The 20,769-nt window shown below is 40.7% G+C and overlaps 1 protein-coding gene across 5 annotated transcripts; it reads left to right on the top strand.

Moving 5' to 3' along the window:
- Positions 1-725: 725 nt before the first annotated feature.
- On the top strand, positions 726-19,724 carry LOC102783848 (RNA-binding motif, single-stranded-interacting protein 2-like). 5 transcript variants are annotated; one of them, XM_006785652.3, is made up of 14 exons: positions 726-856; positions 6,953-7,137; positions 9,878-9,936; positions 11,460-11,551; positions 14,045-14,202; positions 14,430-14,509; positions 14,669-14,778; positions 14,891-14,937; positions 15,031-15,124; positions 16,105-16,155; positions 16,265-16,375; positions 16,528-16,608; positions 16,702-16,783; positions 16,860-19,724. In XM_006785652.3, the coding sequence occupies exons 1-13, from the start codon at positions 785-787 to the stop codon at positions 16,777-16,779; spliced, it is 1,218 nt and encodes a 405-aa protein (XP_006785715.1). In that variant the 5' UTR covers positions 726-784; the 3' UTR covers positions 16,780-16,783; positions 16,860-19,724. The 5 variants fall into 5 exon arrangements, with proteins under 5 accessions (XP_006785715.1, XP_087690572.1, XP_006785714.2 ...); XM_006785651.3 differs by having other exon boundaries at positions 729-901; XM_087834446.1 differs by having other exon boundaries at positions 16,528-16,783.
- The last annotated feature ends 1,045 nt before the right edge of the window (positions 19,725-20,769 follow it).

Genomic DNA, 20,769 nt, shown 5'->3' with positions numbered 1-20,769 from the left:
TGACAAGGGTCAACTGCTGTTAGTGAATTTGTCCTGGTGCTCTGAAAGGTTTGGAAATGCACTTGGCAAAGGTATAGAGAAAAGAAGGGATGGCTGAAAACGTTATTAGAGAGTCAATCTAACTTTAATTATATAATTAAGGAGAATACTAATTAATGCTTCTCTTTCCATCTACGTTGGCCTTAGGCAAAAACATTATCTCAACACGTCCCAGTTTTTCCCCCTTTTTTAAAAAAAAAAAAATCTCAGTAAGCTGCTGTATTTCAATGTCTACTTCCAACTCAGGAAATAGGAGCAGTGATCTGGTCCTCCTCATTTCATATGCACTAGAGGTTCTTGACCCAGGGCTTGTGTATGGCTTGAGCAAAGAAAAAAGCCAATAAAAAGTGTCTACTGTTAGGGAGATCACCTTATCTAAATCACCATTCCCATTCTTCAAAGTGCACTTAAAGCACAGGCAGCTCTGCATTTCTTCTTCCTAATCATACTGGGTTAGAGGGATGACTTAAATGAGCACAACACTGGAAGTTAAAGCAAAAAAAGTCTGCCAGGTAGGTTATTTATCTCCCTGCCTAAAAGGTGTTATTAGTTGGCGAGAAGGCACAACTGGAAGATGAAGTCAGTGTAAATAAGCATATAGCCCAGCGCTTTGAGTACATGAGAGTGCTGGGAAACGCGGCTCCAATCACTACCGCTGTTCCTGGCTCAATTTCCCTGGCTGACGTCAGCTGACTGCCTTGGCTCTCTCCACTCTCCGCTCCTCCGGACACAGCGCCGAGTAAAAATGCTGCTCTCTGTGCCGCCAAGGACAGGAATCAACCCTTACAACAGCTACAACGGCAAAAACACCAAGAAGGTAAATAACGACACCATCGGCCACTTCTATCGCGTCTTTCTCAAAGTAAGTCATTTCCCCCTCTCGATGCGGTGTTGCTCGAGCTCTGGCTCTCCAGTTAAAAGCTGCTCGGCTGTTTAAGCTGCAGTGTCCTTGAAAGTGGATCGCAGGCGACGTTTAAACTCGCATACTTGCCATTGCGGTGTTCGTTTCCGGCTTTTTGCTTGTTCTTCTTTAAACTGTTACACATGAAAACGGGGCCCGTTACGTTGTTGTTCGTGAAATAGTAGCTACAGTTTGCTTTCGTTTGTTCTGATACGGCGTCTGCTCGCTTCCTATACCGAGCCTGCACACAGTACAGCTTATAAATGTGTCGTGGAGGCACGCTAGGCTCAGGATAAGCTAATAAAGACGAAGCATATTTGACTTTAATGTGGATTCGCCGGGTTTTAATTTCATATATATTCATATAAGTTCTCTTCTCATTGAATTAACCACAAGTTAGCAAAGTTTTTTTCCCTCTTTCACGCGCACCAGCATGCCCCACCCCTTCTGTCTTACAAATGATTACTGATGGCACTATAAGGAAAGTTACTGAGCCCACGAAAGAAGTCTAGTGTAATTGATTTTTCTCTCTTTTTCAGTAAAATGACAAATAGTTTTTAAGATAAATGTTGATTATCTTGCATACTGAGATAAGTAATTGATGAGGTGACGTCCAATCACTTTTCTGTGCAGGCTATATGGATTTTTTTTAATTAAAATTCTGGAACTCGCACATGTGTAAAGATTATATATAACGTTTGCAGTCACGGGGAAATGTTACTTAAGTCAACGATTTGAAGTTTTAGTTGTTTGTTTTTTGCTCGTGATAGTGGCAGAATTTTTTTTTAAAACTAATATTTAACCCCAATTTTTGGATTTATCATGTTGGTATTATAGGTATTTTGCATCACTATATATATATATATATATATATATATATATTTAACGGCATTTTTTTTTCAGAATAACGTGTGAAACAGCTGAAACGCTTCCCGTCTTTCCCTTTTTTTCCTCGTCATTCTCTCTCCTGCCTCAAGAAGACTGGAAAGAATTCAGATTGCTCAGATTAATGATCTGGAATTCCTGGAATCCTGGATTCAGACATTGTGCTCACTTCTAGAGGTGCTTTGCAAACTGAAACCCCTTTTTTTTTTTTTTTTCTGCTGAAAGAAGACATGCACACACAGTTTTCTTCACCCCTACACACACACCTTCACAAAGAAAGGGACTTGTAAATCCAGTGTCAAGTGGCAGCCCCTGGTCTGTGTCATTTACTACAAGAAACAGGGCGGAGAAAAGAGAGGGATTAAGAGACACCCCACCCACCCCCCTCTTCCTCTGCTTTTGATTAACTCCCTGATCTTTTTTTTTTTTTTAACTTTCTCTCTTTTAGCCTTACAGGCTGTCTAAGTGTTAAGATGAACCCAGGTTTTAGTCAGGAAGAGAAGAGCAAATAGGTCTCACCTTCGAGCTGCAGGACATCAGGGGTTTCCTTATGTGGTTCTTTCCACCTTGCTGTTTTTCTCACCGTCTTTTTTTTTTCTCGCTTGAAGCAACAGAAATGTAATATAAAAAGATTGTAATACTAAAATTGTTTCCACTTCACCTAAAGTTTCTTTAACCTAGGAGGTAGGCTGGATCTATCTTTCTGTGATGCAATATATCATAAATTTATAAAAGATGCTGTTGTTGCGTAGTGCAAACATGATCGACTTTGTGATGCTAGTAGTTTGTTTGTGCATAGATCGAAGGCTACTGTATGGTAATAGAAATATGCGTTTAATGATAAGCAAAATGAATTTTTGCTTGTACAGTTTAATTCATCTGGGATTTTATAGACTACTGTGTTCTTATCTTGTGATTAATATGAACTTAAATCAAACAAAAGAACTAAATGTGGTGTCCGACCGATGTTGCATTTTGTTTCAACATGCTCTGTATCAACAGATTTAGCATTAAAGCGTCTTACAGTGAGACTCATACAGTTAAAAGCATGCGTTCTGCCTCAGTTAGCACTCATTGTTCTTGCTTGGGTGAAAAAGTCCTTGAGTCACCTGCTCTCCCTGCAGGAATCATCTGTGCTCCCTCCAACTGTAATCACCTCATCGGTCTTTAGCTGCTCTCTGCAACATGGTGTAGCCCCCCCCCCCTTTTTTAGTAGTTATGCTGCTTGCACAGCTGTGGTGACAACACACAGAGCTGATTTATCTTTCTGAGGCTGTAAAGAGATAATCGTATAGTAACTGGGAAGTGGGGACTGCATAGGGAAGCAACGGAGCATCAGTTGTTCATAGGCAGATAGCATTAATTAGTTAATATATAGTGAAAATAAATAAATAACATCCTCATGTATTATTATTATTTTTTTCATTCAATGTGCATGTGTATGCATTATATATATATATATATATATATATATATATATATATATATATATATAAAAATAAATTCCACCGAACGGTGGCGTCTCTGGGAATGTAGTTCAGTTTAAAGAACTTTAATCTTGAACCCATGGTCCTCATTACTCCTTGTATTGATGTGCTGCAGAGGAATGTAAAGAATGCTGACACTGTTATGGATATCAGGAGCAGAGTAAACAGATACTGTATGTCAGCGGTTGTGGATTGACAAATAACATGCTTGCAGCTGGGAAATCAGTGGTATGCAAGGAAGTCAGGTTTTGTGCAATGATTAACTGAGAAGAAATGTAGCCTGTAAAATGAGATTTTTAATTGCTAATCGTTTGAATTAAAGGTATTTGTCACAGGCTACCCTTTGCATGCATATTTTCACGTGTTCGCACCATTACATTGGAAATTACCTTACATGGGTGGCAAAACACCTGGAGCGGGACTGGGGCAGATGGGGAGTAGGTGTGGAGCTGACTCACTGCCATCCTCTTTTCAGATGGAGCCTAGCAGAGCGCTCTTAATGAGACACTACCTTCTGACTGGAGAGCACATGAGAGGGATTAGCACTTTCCGCTAACAAGCTCAGATCCCAATTAGTAAGGCTTCGCTTGCCAGAATCGGGCCCGGACTTGGTCTCCCGTCGGATCCTGTCTCCCCAAGCCTTTGCAGGTGCATCCCTCCTGACAGCCTGTGCAGGCTGCTTATCATGAAGGCGAGGGAAAGCACCAGAAAAGACTGTGATTGTGGAAAAACAAACAGTGTACTGATGCAAAAGAAGAGAGGGAGATTAGAGAAGCAGGATAAGATGAATGAGGTCTGTGGTTTTCTCAGCTCGAATAAAAAGATAGCTTTCAAGTTCGGAAGGATGACTCCATATCGGTTTGGAAATCATAAGGCAGCTGAGTAGTGGGGAAGCATAAAAGTTTGCACATAAATCACTATATAAAGAAAGGTTTGTACTAGGAGAAACTTCATATCCTTTCATTTATTTTATATGCCTGTAGCCTGTTGTTAGCTTGACTAAAGATTTGGTTTTGATATTCATCTAGTTTGTTCAGAGGTTGCTGTAAATATAGTTTAAATAAAGGCTCCACAGACAGGAAACATCTTTAAGTCTCTAATGCTGTACAAATTCAAACTCTATATAATCAAGTTCATGTACAATGCTGTACCATTAGCCATTTACATAATGTGTCTCTGATCCTTAATAGTGTGTCATTACAGTGTAAACAAAACACAACAGAGGCCCTCCAGCCTTTCTTTCACAGCTTGGAAACCCTTTGGTTTGAATTCATGTTACATTAAAAAATGCTGAAATACAGAAATGGCACCAAACTAAATTTTGATATCGCCATCTTGCTTCCTGTTCCTTGTTTCCTGCTTTAAACAGCAATATTTCTGTGCTGGCTGGCATGTGACCAGTCCTAAATGTAGTGCACCCCTATTAGTCCTGTCACTGTGGTTTGTTGAAGCAGCCATTGATTGTCTGTTTTTCTGCTCTTCTTGATCATGTGTGTAAGACTGTTTCTGGGCTGGTACAATTTACTCAAAGCTGAATTTTGAACTCCTACAAATGTAGGGATCTAACAGTTATGAAACTGAGATCTGCATACCGCAGTGTTGTCTTCCTGTATGGTAATGTTGAGCGTGGTGGTTAGCTAAGCATGTTTGTCTGTACGGATTCAAGATCGTTCAGGTAATGGCTAAATTCGAATTGCATCATGGGTGTGCATTAAAATATTTTTCACTTACATCTTCAATAGATGTGCGTTCATTCATTTTTTTAAACCACTGTTAAAAGCTTTGGAGAGATATTAGTTGGTTGTTGAACGTTACCCTTGATATTTAAGAAGGAAGGGAAGAAGACATGGGTCATAATTAGGCTGATTCCAGCTGTCTTTCTTCCTTTCTGTTAATCAGCCGATGGCCTGAGGGTGACCTTGTGAGGTCCAACAAGCCATTATTGCAGGAAGATCAATCCCTTTATAGTAAAGATGCTGCATATAGCTCAAGTCTTACTTTGAGTTGGATACAAGGCTTAATCGATCCAACACATCCATCACATTCCTTCTTATTGCAGGATTGGGATCTCTGCTGCTGTCGGATGACAGAACTTTCTGATATTTAAACATGCCTACTGTTAGGCAAGGGTTAATACACATGGCTTGTGTGTTGTTGCTTGGTAATGGATTAAAACTATGTTTTGTGACTCACCCACCGCTACAAGCCACCCCATTGTTCTCTGTGGCTTGACCTTCTGACCTCAGTTAATCAAACGGTTCCTCCTCCTCCAGCAGTAAGAGGGGAGGCAACACCAAGGCCAAGCGTAGCTGGCGTTTTGCATACATTTTACTTCACTTCCCTGCTAATTTAATTTGGTTGGCACAAGATGGGATCAGCTGGAGTAGCACTGTATACAGCTGTCATTGTTTGTTTGCTATCTGGCCACCGACAACACTCTGGGCATTCAAAAAAGTCACGTGTCAGTTAAATGAGCCGTTGTGGTCTTAGAAGTTGCTTGTGTAATGTATGTTTGTTTGTTTTAAACCACTTTGCTGTTGATGGGAAGCTTAAGTATGTTTTCAGAAATGTATGCAATCACCCATTTCTGCTTAATAGAAAGCTTTAGTTTTAGCAGGTTTTTGTCAATATCCACCTAAAAAGAATGCTTCATAAAACTTCCTGAAAGAGTCTGTAATGGTATCATTCTGAGTGAACTTTAAGCTTTTCAGCTTTGCTTCTGTATATAGTTTAATTTTTAAACCAAGTTCTGTAGTTTTGGAGAGGCCTCTGTAGGTCCTCAAGGATTTTGATGATGGATGTTGTGCATGTAAACTCACTATTTTAGCCGTCATTGTTCTCCAATGCACCTGTCTAAAGTACGCAGGAATAGCAATTAAAGAATTAATGTACACAAAGTTAAGCCAGTCAGTCTGATTGGCTAACTGTGGATTTTTCCACCGTTCGCTGGAGAAAGTCCTCTTTTCCATCTGTTTTTAGCTTCTTCCCAACACGAGTTGTGTGCCATCTGTGAATCCTGCGCTCTTGCATTGATGGTTTGTAGAGATGCCTGTAGAGTTGGATCTCCACAAAGACATACTCATGCCAACCTGTCCATTCTGTTGTTCTATGGCAGCCACAGCACAGTGTGCTGAGAGGAGGCACTGGCGAGCTTTTAGAACTCGTGAACTAGCTTTAGATGGAGGTTAAAAAGTCAGTTCACCAAAACGTACATGAAAATATGCAACGTACAAATAAAAACAGGCATTTTAAGATGTCTCCATATTAATTTTGCATACCCTAGTAAATGTGGCTGATTGAATGAATCTTTGTATATGAATGCAATCTGACTTTTATTATTTAGTATTTCTGTTTTTTGCAAATACTACAATGGTACAAACTATTTCTTCTCATATTTTGCTTCATATAAATAGTATAAATTGCATAATCGTAATACTTGTTATGTCTTACTTGTATTTCTGTTTTTCCCTCATAATATTTATCTGACCTGTCCAGCCAGATTAAGCATTAAATTGATGCTGATATCTTGTCTGTGTCTCTCTAGCCTCACCTGGTTGGTTTTTTATTTCCACTTAATGACTGCATCCATGCGTACATCCAATTTAATGTACCTAAAAAGAGCCCTCTGTTTCCTCCGCAGCAGACATATGTGTCCCCGTCCAATCATCAGATGGCTCCCCCAAGCCCCAACAGCAACACCACCACAATTAGCAATGGCAGCAGCAACAGCAGCAGCGGGGGAGAGCAGCTGAGCAAAACCAACCTTTATATCCGTGGCCTCCACCCAGGAACCACAGACCAGGATCTGGTCAAACTCTGTCAGCCGTAAGTCACCTAAAACACATTTACTTCAGCGTGCACTTACACCCAATAAATTTCTCTGGCTGTCTGAGGAAGCATGAACCCGGCTAGAGCAGACTAGATTATAATGGGTGATGGCTGGTCGGCTGCAAGGATGAAAGGCTTGCATCTCTACTTTTGGCAAATAAAGAAGATGTAGAGTTTCCATACAACTTAAGTGCACAGGAACACTAAACCATACCATATTTGGTATTTATGTAATGTACAAGAGGGCATTTTTTTTAAACACATGTAGTGGCTTTTTGGAAAAACTAACAATCACTGGGGCTGCAAACTAAGACCTTTCAGCCTGACATAGCTGAGCACAGACTTTCCAACAACTAGGTACAGAATGTTTAGTCTCACTCTCTCATGCTAATTCATTCTGTCTCTTCGTGCTCATTCATACACTTTTAATCTATGATTATTTTTCTTTTTCGCTCTTATGTTTTAGTCATGATACAGTATGACAGTGAGCCCTGTCATCCAAACACAGCGTCACTTCTGCACTATAAATATCACGCCATGTTGCTCATCGGTGTGGCTGTGAGTCTTCGAGAACTTTGTTGTGGACAGCGTGTAGTCAGACATCAAACAGCAGCATCATCCAATCCCTCTGATATGTTTTTTAGGCCTTCAGTGGAAGACATCAAAACATGCAGGGCTGAGATGAATGATCTGCTCTTAGTTAATTGAATTATGGAGCCTGCTGATGAGAACCAGAGTAGTGGGAGAAAAGGAGGGAAAAGAGGGCTAGAGAGATTGAACGAGGGAGGGTGAGGCCTGCTATTTTACAGCTGTCTGGAAGCTATGGCTCACATGAGGCAGCCCAACCCTACAGGAAACGGCAAGCCCAGGGGAAAGGGAAAGACAAACAAGGGCAATGGCAGTGGGGGGGTCAGAGGGGGAGGAGTGAGTGGAGTTCAGGGTTTGTGTGTCAGGTGGTGTTCTGTGGGGGTAGTTCTCATATTTCTGCTTTTACGGAGCAGATAAAAATCACCGCATGAAATGTGCCTTTTAGCAGAGCACATTAAGGCTGATGTAATTTTCAGTTAAGCTAGAATGAAAGAGGATATTGTGTCCAATAATAGTTAAAAGGGTAACGGCTTGTAGATGAGGATGTAAAGCAGCAGGAAGACGACTCGTGTAGGGACTCTGACTTACTTTGCTCTAGTTGGAACCGTAAATCTGCGTATAGTTCGAGGACGCAGCGCTTCCAGAGCTCCCCTCCCCCACACTGAGAGTTGTTGCGTGCGAGCTCTGTGATGTACTGTGTACCAAGTGAGGGATGAGAGACGGGGATGGGATTGGGGGTTGGCTCTCCATTGGCCACCGGGCCCTGCGTTTGTGTCTCCGGGTGCCTTGCTGCCGCTCTGGTTATGCAGCAAGTGTGCAGCATGAAGAGCTCATAACTTAAATGCTAGTTGCTGTGAGAATAAGCAGGCTGATGGCACTGCCATATATGCAAATGTAGGAACGCAATGCTGGCATATCCATCCAGTCAAGTGAGTGGCATTTTGTCACTTGGAGTCAGAAATGCATTGTGAAATTGCGGTTTTGCATATGAGGGGAAATGGCCCTCCAGCTTATACACACTGGATGGGATTGCAGAAAATAGACCAAATGAATGACTGTAACATGAAATATCTCTGTTATAGTAGATAAAATATCACAAATGTGTGATTGTCAACACAGCCCAACATGCTCTCGTGCATGTTATAAGGACAAGGACAACCCAAAGAACAAGCCCACATCAGCATTCAGGTTGGGATTTGCTTGCAAGGTAGAAAAGTGTTTGGTTTTTCCCCCTTACAGTCCTCAGAGTTTGGCACAATCAAACCGAATAATCAGATGAAGTCCTGTAATGTGAATTTATATGACTGTTTGATCTTCTTGTCCTACATCCTACATAGATGACCTTAAGCCATTAAAAAAAGTGGGGGAAATGCTTCCAGGCTTGTGTTTTTTGTTTTAAATGAAAAAAAAAAAAGAATATGTTAGACTGTTACATTACAGCTAACAGGTCATCAGCTAATCCTCACTTACAAAAGTCAAATAATTTATGAAATTGATTTCTCAGAGTGAGGCAGTGGTGCTGTGCCACTAGATGAAAGTTGCATTACATTTCAGGGGGCACTAAGACCCAGTGGAGGGTTAAAGGCTGTCTAGAGAGAAGCTGGTTAGTCGAATGAGAGTGTGGCTGGGAGCCAGTATTGGACAGGACAGCCAAGGAGAAGCATATCAGATTACACTGCATGCACATGCCTGGAGAGATGGGAATTGATAGACCCTGCTGCACAGAACCATTCGCCCAAGTCGAACACTATCCTATGTATTTGCAGTATCTACGGCTAGGTGGGGCGAGGGGTGTGGGTAGTTAATGTAGAATTTTCATATTTATGGTGAATTATGATGACATTGCTGAAAAAATTGATGGGGGCATTCATATCTACCAGTTTGCCACAGCATGTTGGATTTCCCTGGAGACATGATCCCTATTGACATTTGTGTGTGAGCTAGAATGAATAAGATATGGTAAATCTATAGTCCTCCTAGGATGCAGAAGCCCACGGGACTGAATTTGCCCTGCCTTGAATTTATTATCAGATGAGGTGACTGTAACTTCATTGAAATCTTTAGATGATTTACAATTTAGTTATCAAGAGTATTACATGTATACACAGTGGAAGGACGACCTCTGAGTGCAAACCTCACTGTTTTTCAGGTATGGGAAAATTGTGTCCACGAAGGCCATCTTGGACAAGACTACCAACAAATGCAAAGGTGAGGGTTTTTGTTGTTGTTGTTGTTGTTTTAATTAAATGAAAAAAACACAGCTGTTCCATGCTCATCCATGATATTTGTTGAAATGTGGCCTTTCAGTTCACTAACACCTCTTTTAGTCAGCTGATCATTGTGTAGCATATCAAGTGGTAAAATTACACCACAAATATGAAACTAGTTTCTCATCGTGGTTTTTACTGAAATGTGTGGGAGGAGGAGAAATACCTCATTTTATTTAGGCAAGATACTTTCTTGATAGAACGTGGGGGAGGCAGCACAACTGGTCCCTCTGTGGTGTCTGTAGACTCACTGTCAGATCTGACTGCATCGCACATTTGCATCCTGCCTTGCGTCACAGTTTTGCTTCTGTTGTTTTTTTTAAAAACATGGTCCAGGCTTGCTTGCATGTGTGAAAATGCTCATAGTTACACATCGCTAAAAAAATAACCAATATGAACATATTAGAGGGAATAGAGTTTCTGTAAAAAACAGTTTTTGAGAAATGATTGTAACGTCAGCAGATCCAGAGAAGGAGAGGACTACTCTTAGCCCACAGCACAATTCAATTCAATTCAATTTTATTTATATAGCGCCAAATCACAACAAAAGTCGCCTCAAGGTGCTTCATAGATACAGAGAAAAACCCAACAATCATATGACCCCCTATGAGCAGCACTTTGGCGACAGTGGGAAGGAAAAACTCCCTTTTAACAGGAAGAAACCTCCAGCAGAACCAGGCTCAGGGAGGGGTGGGGCCATCTGCTGTGATTGGTTGGGATGAGAGAAGGAAGACAGGATAAAGACATGCTGTGGAAGAGAGACAGAGGTTAATAACAGATATGATTCAATGCAGAGAGGTCTGTTAATACATAGTGAGAAAGGTGACTGGAAAGGAAAAACTCAATGCATCAAGGGAATCCCCAGCAGCCTACATCTATTGCAGCATAACTAAGGGAGGATTCAGGGTCACCTGGTCCAGCCCTAACTATATGCTTTAACAAAAAGGAAAGTTTGAAGCCTAATCTTGAAAGCACAGTCAACCTCGGACTGGGCGAATGGGTTTGCGTATAAATAAGAGGCCGTGATCAGATGTTCCGAGATGCCAAAGTTCAGAAATCTATAAAAGAGCAAGAACATGTGGGGTCTGATAGTTTATAGAAATCACTCCTTTACTTCATGGGAAGCCAAAAAAAAAAGATGTTGGTGCGATGTGAAATCTATGGCTGGGGTCGGTAATGTGCAAGGTTACAGCATACTGCTGATAAAGTCAATAAAGCTGTTTGACAAGTGCATGAAGCGGTCAGCTTCACACTGTACCTACTGAGTAGGTGTTTGTTGTGTGATTTCTGGTTTTTTAATATGGGCAGCGTCCTCCATCTGTCCCCCAGAGGGACGCACATTCCAGTCCTAGCCAGCTGTCTCTTCAGATTCATACACTGTTACCACGAGTACCTCACGAGTTTAAACCGTGCACCTCTCCTGCAGTATGCACATCTCACTGTCATATCTTTTGTTCCCTGCAGGCTATGGCTTTGTTGACTTTGATAGTCCGGCCTCTGCTCAGAAGGCAGTGACGGCACTGAAGGCAGGCGGAGTGCAGGCTCAGATGGCCAAGGTGAGAACTCAGCTCGAGGTATCAAAATTCGGTGGGTTAATTTATAACGGCTTGGTGTAAGTTTAATTTAGCCTGAAAGAGCACTTTATCAGTGTGTCAGCAAAATGTTGAATAATGATTTGATTCATTAATTTCACATTAAATGTTGAGTCATTAATCATAGAGGGAAAAGGTTGCTCTTTGGATTTTTCTGCCTCTTAAGAAATAACAGATCTCTCTCGCTGTTTCTAGCGCCCCATTCTTTAAAAAAATAAATCTATCAGATATTCCTTTATGCTTAAATCTGCTTTTTTCATACATAAAATTGCTGGCTTCATCAATCTGCATTGTGTTGTTCAGAAACAGTCATTTTTATGTTAATTTTCCTTGCAGCTTCCTCCAGACAGGCCCTCTGGTAATGCTGGAACATATGTCATGTGCTTGACATTTGACTGTATATCAAGTGACTTAGTTAGTGTCAGATTTTTGTTACTAGTTTCTGTAACAGAGAGAATGAAAGGGTTGCAGGGATTTTTAAACCAGAGAATCATCCAAACACCAATTACTAAACAGGGAGAGAAAACAAAATCATGTGTTTTAGTGAGGATGTTCTTACCTCAGGCTTTTTCAGTTCAACATGTTGCACAGCTTCAATGCAACATTGCTCATATGATTAAAAGGCGGCATTTGAAAACTTGACCATGTAGGTGATTTATGTCTAAACGCTTTCATAACATCAGCAGTTGTTACAACTTCTGCAGAAAAGTAAGCAGGGTGCTGTTCAGAGGTGCAGCCAGCACACTGCGGCGCTGTCACAATAATAGTGCACTATAAGACTATTTCTGTGCACGGATGCTTACATGTATGTATGTGTTTATAGTGGTGATGGTGTTTGGGGAGCACGTCCCAGAGCTGCTCTTTGAGCTCCCTGCACAAAGGACCTGTCTGTTCTCCCTAGTGGCATCTGACTCAGTGTCTGAGCAGTTCCCCAGTCAGCAGGGCACCGTGCCCAGCCAGCCGCCCTGTCACACGCACGCCCACAGACACACAGAGCCCACTTGACAATCGCACACGCACTTCAGCAGCCTTGCCTCGACCGGATTATGACACGCTCTCGCGGACTCGCACACCACCGGCGCCCTGGGAAAGCTGATCTCTCGTTAAGCTGGATCACTGACATTCATACGGCTTCTTGCTCGCAAAATAACTTGATTTCAGTCGCCCTTTCAGCCCGGGTTTACAACAAGACTCGTGTGTTTGCGTCAGAATTCTCTCTGACTCGCTCTGACTCACTCACAGATGAAATCCACAACCGGGGCTTCTCTGCTGCTCGCTCTCATGGGTTCAAGCCTCATTGCTGGTGCACGCTGCGGGGAGGGAGGAAGGTGAAGGAGAAATCACCTTCATCGCAGGTCGCAGCGATTACACATGCATTATTCATGGCATGGAAATGAACTCGCGCTGCATTTACAGGCTTTTAATCACATCTGCACTCTGAGATAATGAATATGCATAATGGTTAGAGGGCGATACAGACTGAGCATCTCACAAGATACCGTCGGTCACATTAAATTTGTTTTAAGCAGGGCACAAAGGAAATTGGAAGGGGAGGAGCCTACAAAACAGTTCAAGTTGCTTAGAGCGAAACTTTCTTTCAGCGTGTTTTCTAATCATTTTAAATTCCGATTTGGAAGCGCTGCATATTTTCTCTGGTTTATAAAAGCCGACAGAGCCAGCATCTGTGCCTGCATTCAAGGTCAGGATTACCACATGAATATAGCCGCCTGAATGCAAGCAGTGCATTAGTAACATGATCGAGGACACGGAACGACCACGTTTTTGCTAGCACAATGCTTGAGATGTTCTCCAGATTGTTCCCGAAGGTCTTTGTCCAAAATGTCACTGCTCTCTCTCTCTCTCTCTCCACCAAGCGAGAGAAAGGGAGAGCACGTAATCGCTTTAGATCATCCGGGGATGGCGAGCCATATGAAATGTAATTATGCTTTGATATCACAGTGGCTGAATCGCCTGCTTTCATCCTCTTAAGGTCCTGGCTCTGAACAATGACCCCCTTTTTAACTCTTTGGAAATAAAATATAAGTGATGGTAAATAAGAGAAGAGTGTAATGAAGATCTGCGCAGATTAAATTTGTGATAGTGAGCTATAGAAATAGAACTGAAAAGAGTTGAGCTGAAATCCAGCCAGAACTTTCTTCACCGTCTCTTTTCTCTCCAGACCTCATTCCAGGCGTCTCACGGGTCCAAAATGAAATCTGACTTCAGCTTCAGACCTTCTGCCTTTTCTTGCTTCTTCTTTTTCATGTCCTCTGCCTTACATCCTTCCAAATATCAGTCATCTCACACACTTCCTGTTCAAAGGTTATGTAAATTTCCCAAATGTTTGCTGACTGCTGTATTTTCTTGGAACGCTTCTATGGCCTCAGCTGTTGTTCTGTCACAAGGAAACCAAGAGCCCCAAAATCATTCATCTCCCCCTGGCTTCTCTGTGGTTAGCAACAGGAACAAGACCCCACCAACCTGTACATCTCTAACTTGCCGCTGTCAATGGACGAGCAGGAGCTGGAGAACATGCTGAAGCCCTTCAGTCAGGCCATTTCCACACGCATCCTCCGTGACGCCAATGGAACCAGTCGAGGAGTGGGCTTTGCCAGGTACACGCTGTTTTAGGACAGCTGGCTGAAGTCGACTAGTTGTGCTGTAACCTTGTGTGTATTTAAGACAATCTCAAGTCTAATGGGAGTACTAAAGTTCAAAGCAACTTTTTTAGTATAGTGTTGGGTGAGTGCGCCCTCTGGTGGTCATTATAGGTAGAAACCTTTCAAGCAGAAACTGTCATTCAAAGAAGTGATGGATATTAAGCACAGAATCTGTCCCTTAGGATGGAGTCGACAGAAAAATGTGAGGCCATCATCCAGCATTTCAATGGGAAATATATCAAGACTCCACCTGGAGTTCAAGGTGAGTTTTCTGGAGTTTTTTGTTGTTGTTGTTTTTAAATTTGTGGCTGAGTAGACTGTCTTTATTTATTCAGCATATTTCAGCATCAAGACAACAGTCTTATTAAAACGGTTTTAGAAAACTGAGTGTTCTCTCCTGTTTGGAAAACCTCTGGTTCAGCACCGTCAGAACCCTTGCTGTGTAAATTTGCTGATGGCGGCCAGAAGAAGCGCCAGAGCCAGGGGAAATATCTGCAGAACGGTCGGCCCTGGACAAGAGATGGCGAGACTGTGAGCTTTATTTTTTTTAGTTTATTTTTTTTATGCCTGTAGGGGGTGAAAAATCCAAACACCTCATGTTTCTCCCTCATAATGACATTGCTCTTTTGTTTTCTTCCTCCAGGGAGGGATGACCCTCACCTATGACCCAACCACAGCCTTACAGAATGGGTCAGTATGCTGGCTCATGCTAATCTCTTGTATAGCCCCAAGGAGTGGTGGTCTAAGCTGTGGTCACTAAGAAATCTGTGCCTCTTTCTGCAGGTTTTACTCCTCCCCCTATAGCATTACCCCCAATCGGATGATTGGACCAACCTCCCTTTCCCCATATATGCATCCACCTGTGTCCACCTATCAGGTACTGGGGTTGTTGTGTGTTTTCAATTTTATCGCTTTTGGTTTGAAAATTTGTTTTTAATATTTCAGCCATATTTTCTTTATTTTCTGTAACTATTTTGTAATGTTTTTGCTAGGGATGCAACGATACCAATTTTTTCAAACCGATATGATACCGATACTTGGATCTGAGTACTTGCCGATACAGAGTACAAAAACCGATACTTCTACCACACACACACACACACAAATGCAATGAATTGGAAGACAGGTTTTATTTTATTCTCTGCCGATAAAAAATAAAATCTTAATAAAAATGACCACAAAAAAATTTCAAGTGAAAAATAAGCACTTCTGTTAAATTATTGCAGAGTCTCCACATTGTAATTTAACAAAATATCACTGAACTATTGGCACTGTCCCGAGCTTTCAGAATAATAAATAAACACTTCTGTTCATTTATTATATTTCATATCGCAGCTCGAGTATGCTGAGAAGACAGTGCAATCCTATGTTTTCCACGACCGGCATTGGCTGGTCATCCAGAGCGATAAAATGAGTCAGAGCCTCTGTTATTTTAACTGCCCGTGGATTTTCTCTTGACATTTTTGACATTTTTCTTCGCTTTTCCAAAACCTGAGTTAAAGTTGGCTGTTCCGGTCCACACTGCTGACATTTTGTTTAGCCTAGCTACAGCAGCCTCCAGTTTCTCTTTTTTATCTGGAGCTGCCAGTCTCACTCGCCTAACCCTGTGCCTGTTTAGCGTGGGATGTCCCCCTAGTGGCCAATCTAAAAAACTACAACAGAAATGACAAGCCACCCTCTGATTAATGAAATAAGTTGGTATCGGTTCATGGTATCAGTTAACTTTTACGAGTATGAGTACACACACATTTTACAGTATCGACCCCGATACCCGATACCAGTATCGGTATCGGTGCATCCCTAGTTTTTGCACGTGTGTTTTTTATATTAACTGACACGTCTTTGATTTTCTCGCAGGTACACAACCCGTCCTGGCTACATCACCAGTCATACATAATGCCACCCACAGTGAGTATCTGGCACTTGATTTGTTTTTGTTTCTCTCAAGACCCTTTTAATTTAGCTTTGATTCTTGATGTTTGTATAAAGAGTGTTTTTTGTTTGTTTCCCCCCATAGGGAGCTGTCCTGACACCTGGGATGGACCACACCATGTCCATCCAGCCAGCATCAATGATGGGGCCTCTAACACAGCAGCTCAGTCACCTCTCTATGGGCAGCAGTGGTACAGTAAGTACAGTGCACAGTATTTGCTATGAGAAAGGCCAGGGTAAGAGTTGTGTCGTTTGTGCCTTTTGAGTTTAACCTCCTTTTTTAATTGAATTCTTCTCCGGGTGCAGATTCACACAGCTCATGAACTTATCATTTCCATTCTCTTCCAGTATATGCCTGCAAACACATCTATGCAGGGGACCTACATACCCCAGTACACCCAAGTGCCTGCCACCAACATCTCAGTTGAGGTACTGCCCTCCACCTCTCCCCCCCATTGGAAACATTTACTCAAACTTTTACATAACTGCAGATTAATTAAACATTTGGTGCTTCGTTCTCAGGAAAGTGCCGTCCAACAACCTGTTGCCATAGAGACACCAACAGAACATGCAACCTACTCTTACCAGCATAACAAGTAAAGAGGTGGGTTTTGACTGATTCCCCCAAGTGACTGTGTGTGCGTGCGTTCTAATTGGCTGATCTTGTCACCCTGCGTTAGATCTTCATCTGGGGCCCGACTGACTCTTGAGGGGTCCCACGAGCTGAGATTCCCTGTGTGAAGAACTAGACACTCCAGGAACACAAACTGTTCCACACAAAGGACAAAAACAAAGATATTTTCTATGAACTCCGATTTTAAAACAAACTCTTTTACTTCAGACAAGCAAAGCTGGAGGACAGCAGACGGTGGGGAAATGGAAGAATGGAACAATGAGCATCTATTTTGATAACGGTCAAGAAAAGTTCAAAAAGCTGTTAAATGTGTCGTGTATGACCATTGATCATATTCTTTTTTCTCTCTCTTCAAAACACTACTCCGGGGAGCAAGGATGAAACCAGGAAAAGAACATTTCAGCACCATGTTTTAGGTCATGTTCTGCTTTTGTAAGATATGCAGTTTTTGTGTTTTTACATTTTTCTCCTTTTTGACTGATGCTTTCAGACTTGAACCTGCCTTTTTGTAAATAGTTTGGTTATTTTTTGTGTGTTTCTAGCCTCGTCCAATTGATCGATTGGTGCAAATATTCGGAAGCAGAAAAACTGAAGTCCTTTTAGAAAAAGCTGATATTGTAAGACTGATATGGTGCTGACATCGATTAGCTTCTTTCTCTCACAAAAGCAGCAAGTTTGTCAGGTATGAAACCTCACCTGAAGCAGTCTCACTTAATTTTTTTGGCACTTAAATATATTTAAAAGAAAAAAAAGTTTAGTTCCAACAATCTCAACAAAGCTGCAGACAATCAGAAGATTACATTTTAAGCTGATGTTCGTTGCCGAAATATTTCAGAGCGGACTACTTTAAAAGAGATGAATAGATTTAAAGCATTCCAGTTGTTGTTATCCGAGAGTTTTAAATATTGGTTCACTTTGAGCTGCTTCACGTGATGAAATCCAAAGTTTAACAGGGATCACATCTCACTCAGAGCTGCCTGTAAATAGATTGAAATGTATTCACGCTTTCGCTTGACTTCCTTGATACATGTGATGTAATGTGTCAGTTATTTTAATAACAACATTAGAACATGGCATATAAAACAATGCATGTGTTGCTGTGCCCGCCCCCTTTTTTTGGTTAAGTAAACAAGGATGTAGATTCTTCCCTGAATCCCCCAAAAAATCACATTTTCTGAAGCGGGAATGAAATGTTGTTATTAAAGTATAAAGATGTAATTACACAGACATGGAGATTAAGTGGTGACGCATGAATCTGTCCTGTTATATCTGCAGAAAACACTACTTAGATGATTCATAACGGCCAGGCTATGGATGCTTTGAAACTGGTCATTGCTGTGTGTTTGCAATCTTCTTCTGCATTTCTGGTTTTTAACGTCATGTTTTTTGTTCTTAAACATTATTTAAAGGTTTCATTTTTTTTTTTAAAATTCAGTTTCAAAACTTTTAAGATTGATCTTATTTTTCAAAGAAGCTTTGATTTTTATTTTTGATAGTGTGTTGTGTGCTTCATAGTGAGAAATAGAGGTTTTCACTTTTTTGCTTTGTGTTTTGCGTACTTGCTTTGTTGTAGTTTCAGTGTTGATGTCAAAGAGGCTTTAATATTTCAGTTCTGTCAGTGTCAGCAGTGTTGGCACTTTTAGACGTAACTTCTCATGATGGATGAAACGTGTATGCTAGGTTCAGATGCATTGTTACAGAGTTGCACCGCATGCAGTTGGGATCGGTGTAAAGAGCAATTTATGTTGAAAACCTTGACTTACCTCATCCTGCCAGAGCGATGTAGATTCAGTTTGTGTTCAATGTTCACAGGCAATAACCAACTACAGTAGGTCTCATGGCTGATCACAGCTGGTACTGTGTCCACATCCTTTAACTCTTCCGTCCAATGTTTGGAAAACATGCCCCAAGGTCTGTTGATCTATGCAATTAATTTATTGTCCTTACAAATGCAATACTACGAATATCCAAGAGACACCTCGTGTTGTGACAGTGGATCACCTCGCAGTGACTTTATATTCTGGCTGACGTGGCTTTTCTCTTTTCATTTTAAATCGTTTTTCTTTGGTTTTTGTGACACATTTGTCTACGGTTCATTAATTGTAAGCAGAATTGCAACATCAAAAGGGAACGTTTTCATACCAAAACGCGGTTGTTTTAATATGACTGTAGGAAAAGTAAAAACTCCTAAAATTAATAAATAAATATGGCAGATTTTTTTTTTCTCTCCATATGTTTTGAAGGCACATTGCCACTTTTTTGTTTAGTTTAGTTTAAACACAGGCGCCATAGCATTGTTTTCATCATTCCGCTCATTTTTGACTTTTACGGTTTGGATAAATATCGTCCTATCTCGTTCTTTCTTAGCTGTTACTACAAAACCTTTTATTTCCAGGTGACAAATAAACCTCACAGAAATGCCTTAGATTTCACTGGAAGGGAGTGTGAAGTGCTACTCAGCTGTGTTGGGCTTTATCTCTGACTGGAATTGTTTTCATGCACTGCAAACTGTTGAAGTTTTTCTTTTTTTTTAAACTCCTTGAGATACTAGATCTATGAAGCAAAGAAATGTTTAAATGCTGATTCACTATTGTGTGTTTACCATTCCACGATTTTAATCCAAATATATTGAAGACAAAAAAAATGAATTGTGGCTTATTGCTGCTAATTTTTAAATTATTTCATCTGAAGGTCATTTAATATATCAAGTCAAAAATGGGGTCAGTTTTGTAACCATGTCCATGAATTTGTCTGTTTGTGTGCATCGACCTCTCCGTAAGTGTTTGTGCCATGATGCAGGGCTTTTTGTTTGTTTCCTTCATAGAGAAGAAATCCCTTCAGTTTTTAAACTTTCGTCCTGGTTTGATTTTTGAACTTGCCATTTTTTTAAATAAATTTTTTTTCACTGTGACAGTGCTTTTGTTTGTTTGTTTGTTTGTTTGTCATCTAAAGTCCCTTTAGCAGGTTGAAGACAACATGGGATGTGCTGACCATGACAAAAACTTTACGGCATGCTGAGGAAAAACCTACACATAATCCAGGCATCTTAAATGCCATGTGGCTGAAACCCAACCAACAACCACTGATCTTGTCAATGGCCTGTTATTAGTTTATTTGTTTATTTATAAGGAGCCCCATTAGCTTCCACAACAGTGGTTGCTAGTCTTCCTGGGGCCCAAACCATCGAATACCACCAAATAAAATGTTATGCAATGAGTTGGATGCAAAATGTCCACATATTTTGGCTCTTACATCCACAATAAGGTTTTACAATTCTGAAAATGTAAACATGTAAATATTAAAAAATTATAAACAAAACAAAACACTCAAACAAGTGACATTACCCTCTTACAATTTTTACAAATAAATTAAAAACTGCTTAAATAGGCTTTTAGGTGATTTTTAAAATTATGAATAGAAGCCACTTCTCTAATTGCATAAGGCGACTTATTCCACTGAAAAGATGCTTTAAATATAACAGAGTTTTTCAAAAAGTTACTTTTAACTTGAGGAGTTACTAAATTGTAGTTAGTTGAGAATCATGTAGCATGATTATGTATTTCATCTGGATGCTGCAACTGAGCATAAAAAAAAGTGTGGTGTGTTTACCAGTATTGCTTTCTTTAAAAATACAAGTAAGCCATAGTATAATTTAGCTTGTACAGAAAGCCAAGAAAGTTTATTGTGCATTTTATCAATACTTGTATAATATGAACACCTTAACACTAATCTGGCCGCCCTATTTTGGACTAACTGAAGTCTGTTCAGATCTGTCTTTTTAGCTGCTGACCAAATGATTGAGCAGTACTCTAGATGAGATAATACTAGTGCATTAACGACATCTTTCATAATTGAAGAAGTAATTGTTCATAATTGTTTGTTGATCAGTGGTCATGGAAATTTGCATATTAATGATCAAGGAACTGACCTCACAGCCCATTGTTCATTCAGTAGGT

The sequence above is a fragment of the Neolamprologus brichardi genome, chromosome 20 (genome assembly GCF_056152115.1).
Source record: "Neolamprologus brichardi isolate AB-2024 chromosome 20, ASM5615211v1, whole genome shotgun sequence".
Lineage (NCBI taxonomy): Eukaryota > Metazoa > Chordata > Actinopteri > Cichliformes > Cichlidae > Neolamprologus > Neolamprologus brichardi.
Note: the sequence above shows the minus strand (reverse complement) of the source record. Positions and strands in the feature narration are given on the sequence as shown.

Bases quoted from the DNA above. Each gene is read 5' to 3' on its own strand.
- LOC102783848 (XM_087834445.1), top strand. From the start codon at position 785: ATGCTGCTCTCTGTGCCGCCAAGGACAGGAATCAACCCTTACAACAGC. The intron at 902-6,952 runs GTAAGTCATTTC...TTTCCTCCGCAG, and splicing joins TCTATCGCGTCTTTCTCAAA to CAGACATATGTGTCCCCGTC. The intron at 11,552-14,044 runs GTGAGAACTCAG...CTCTGTGGTTAG, and splicing joins TGCAGGCTCAGATGGCCAAG to CAACAGGAACAAGACCCCAC.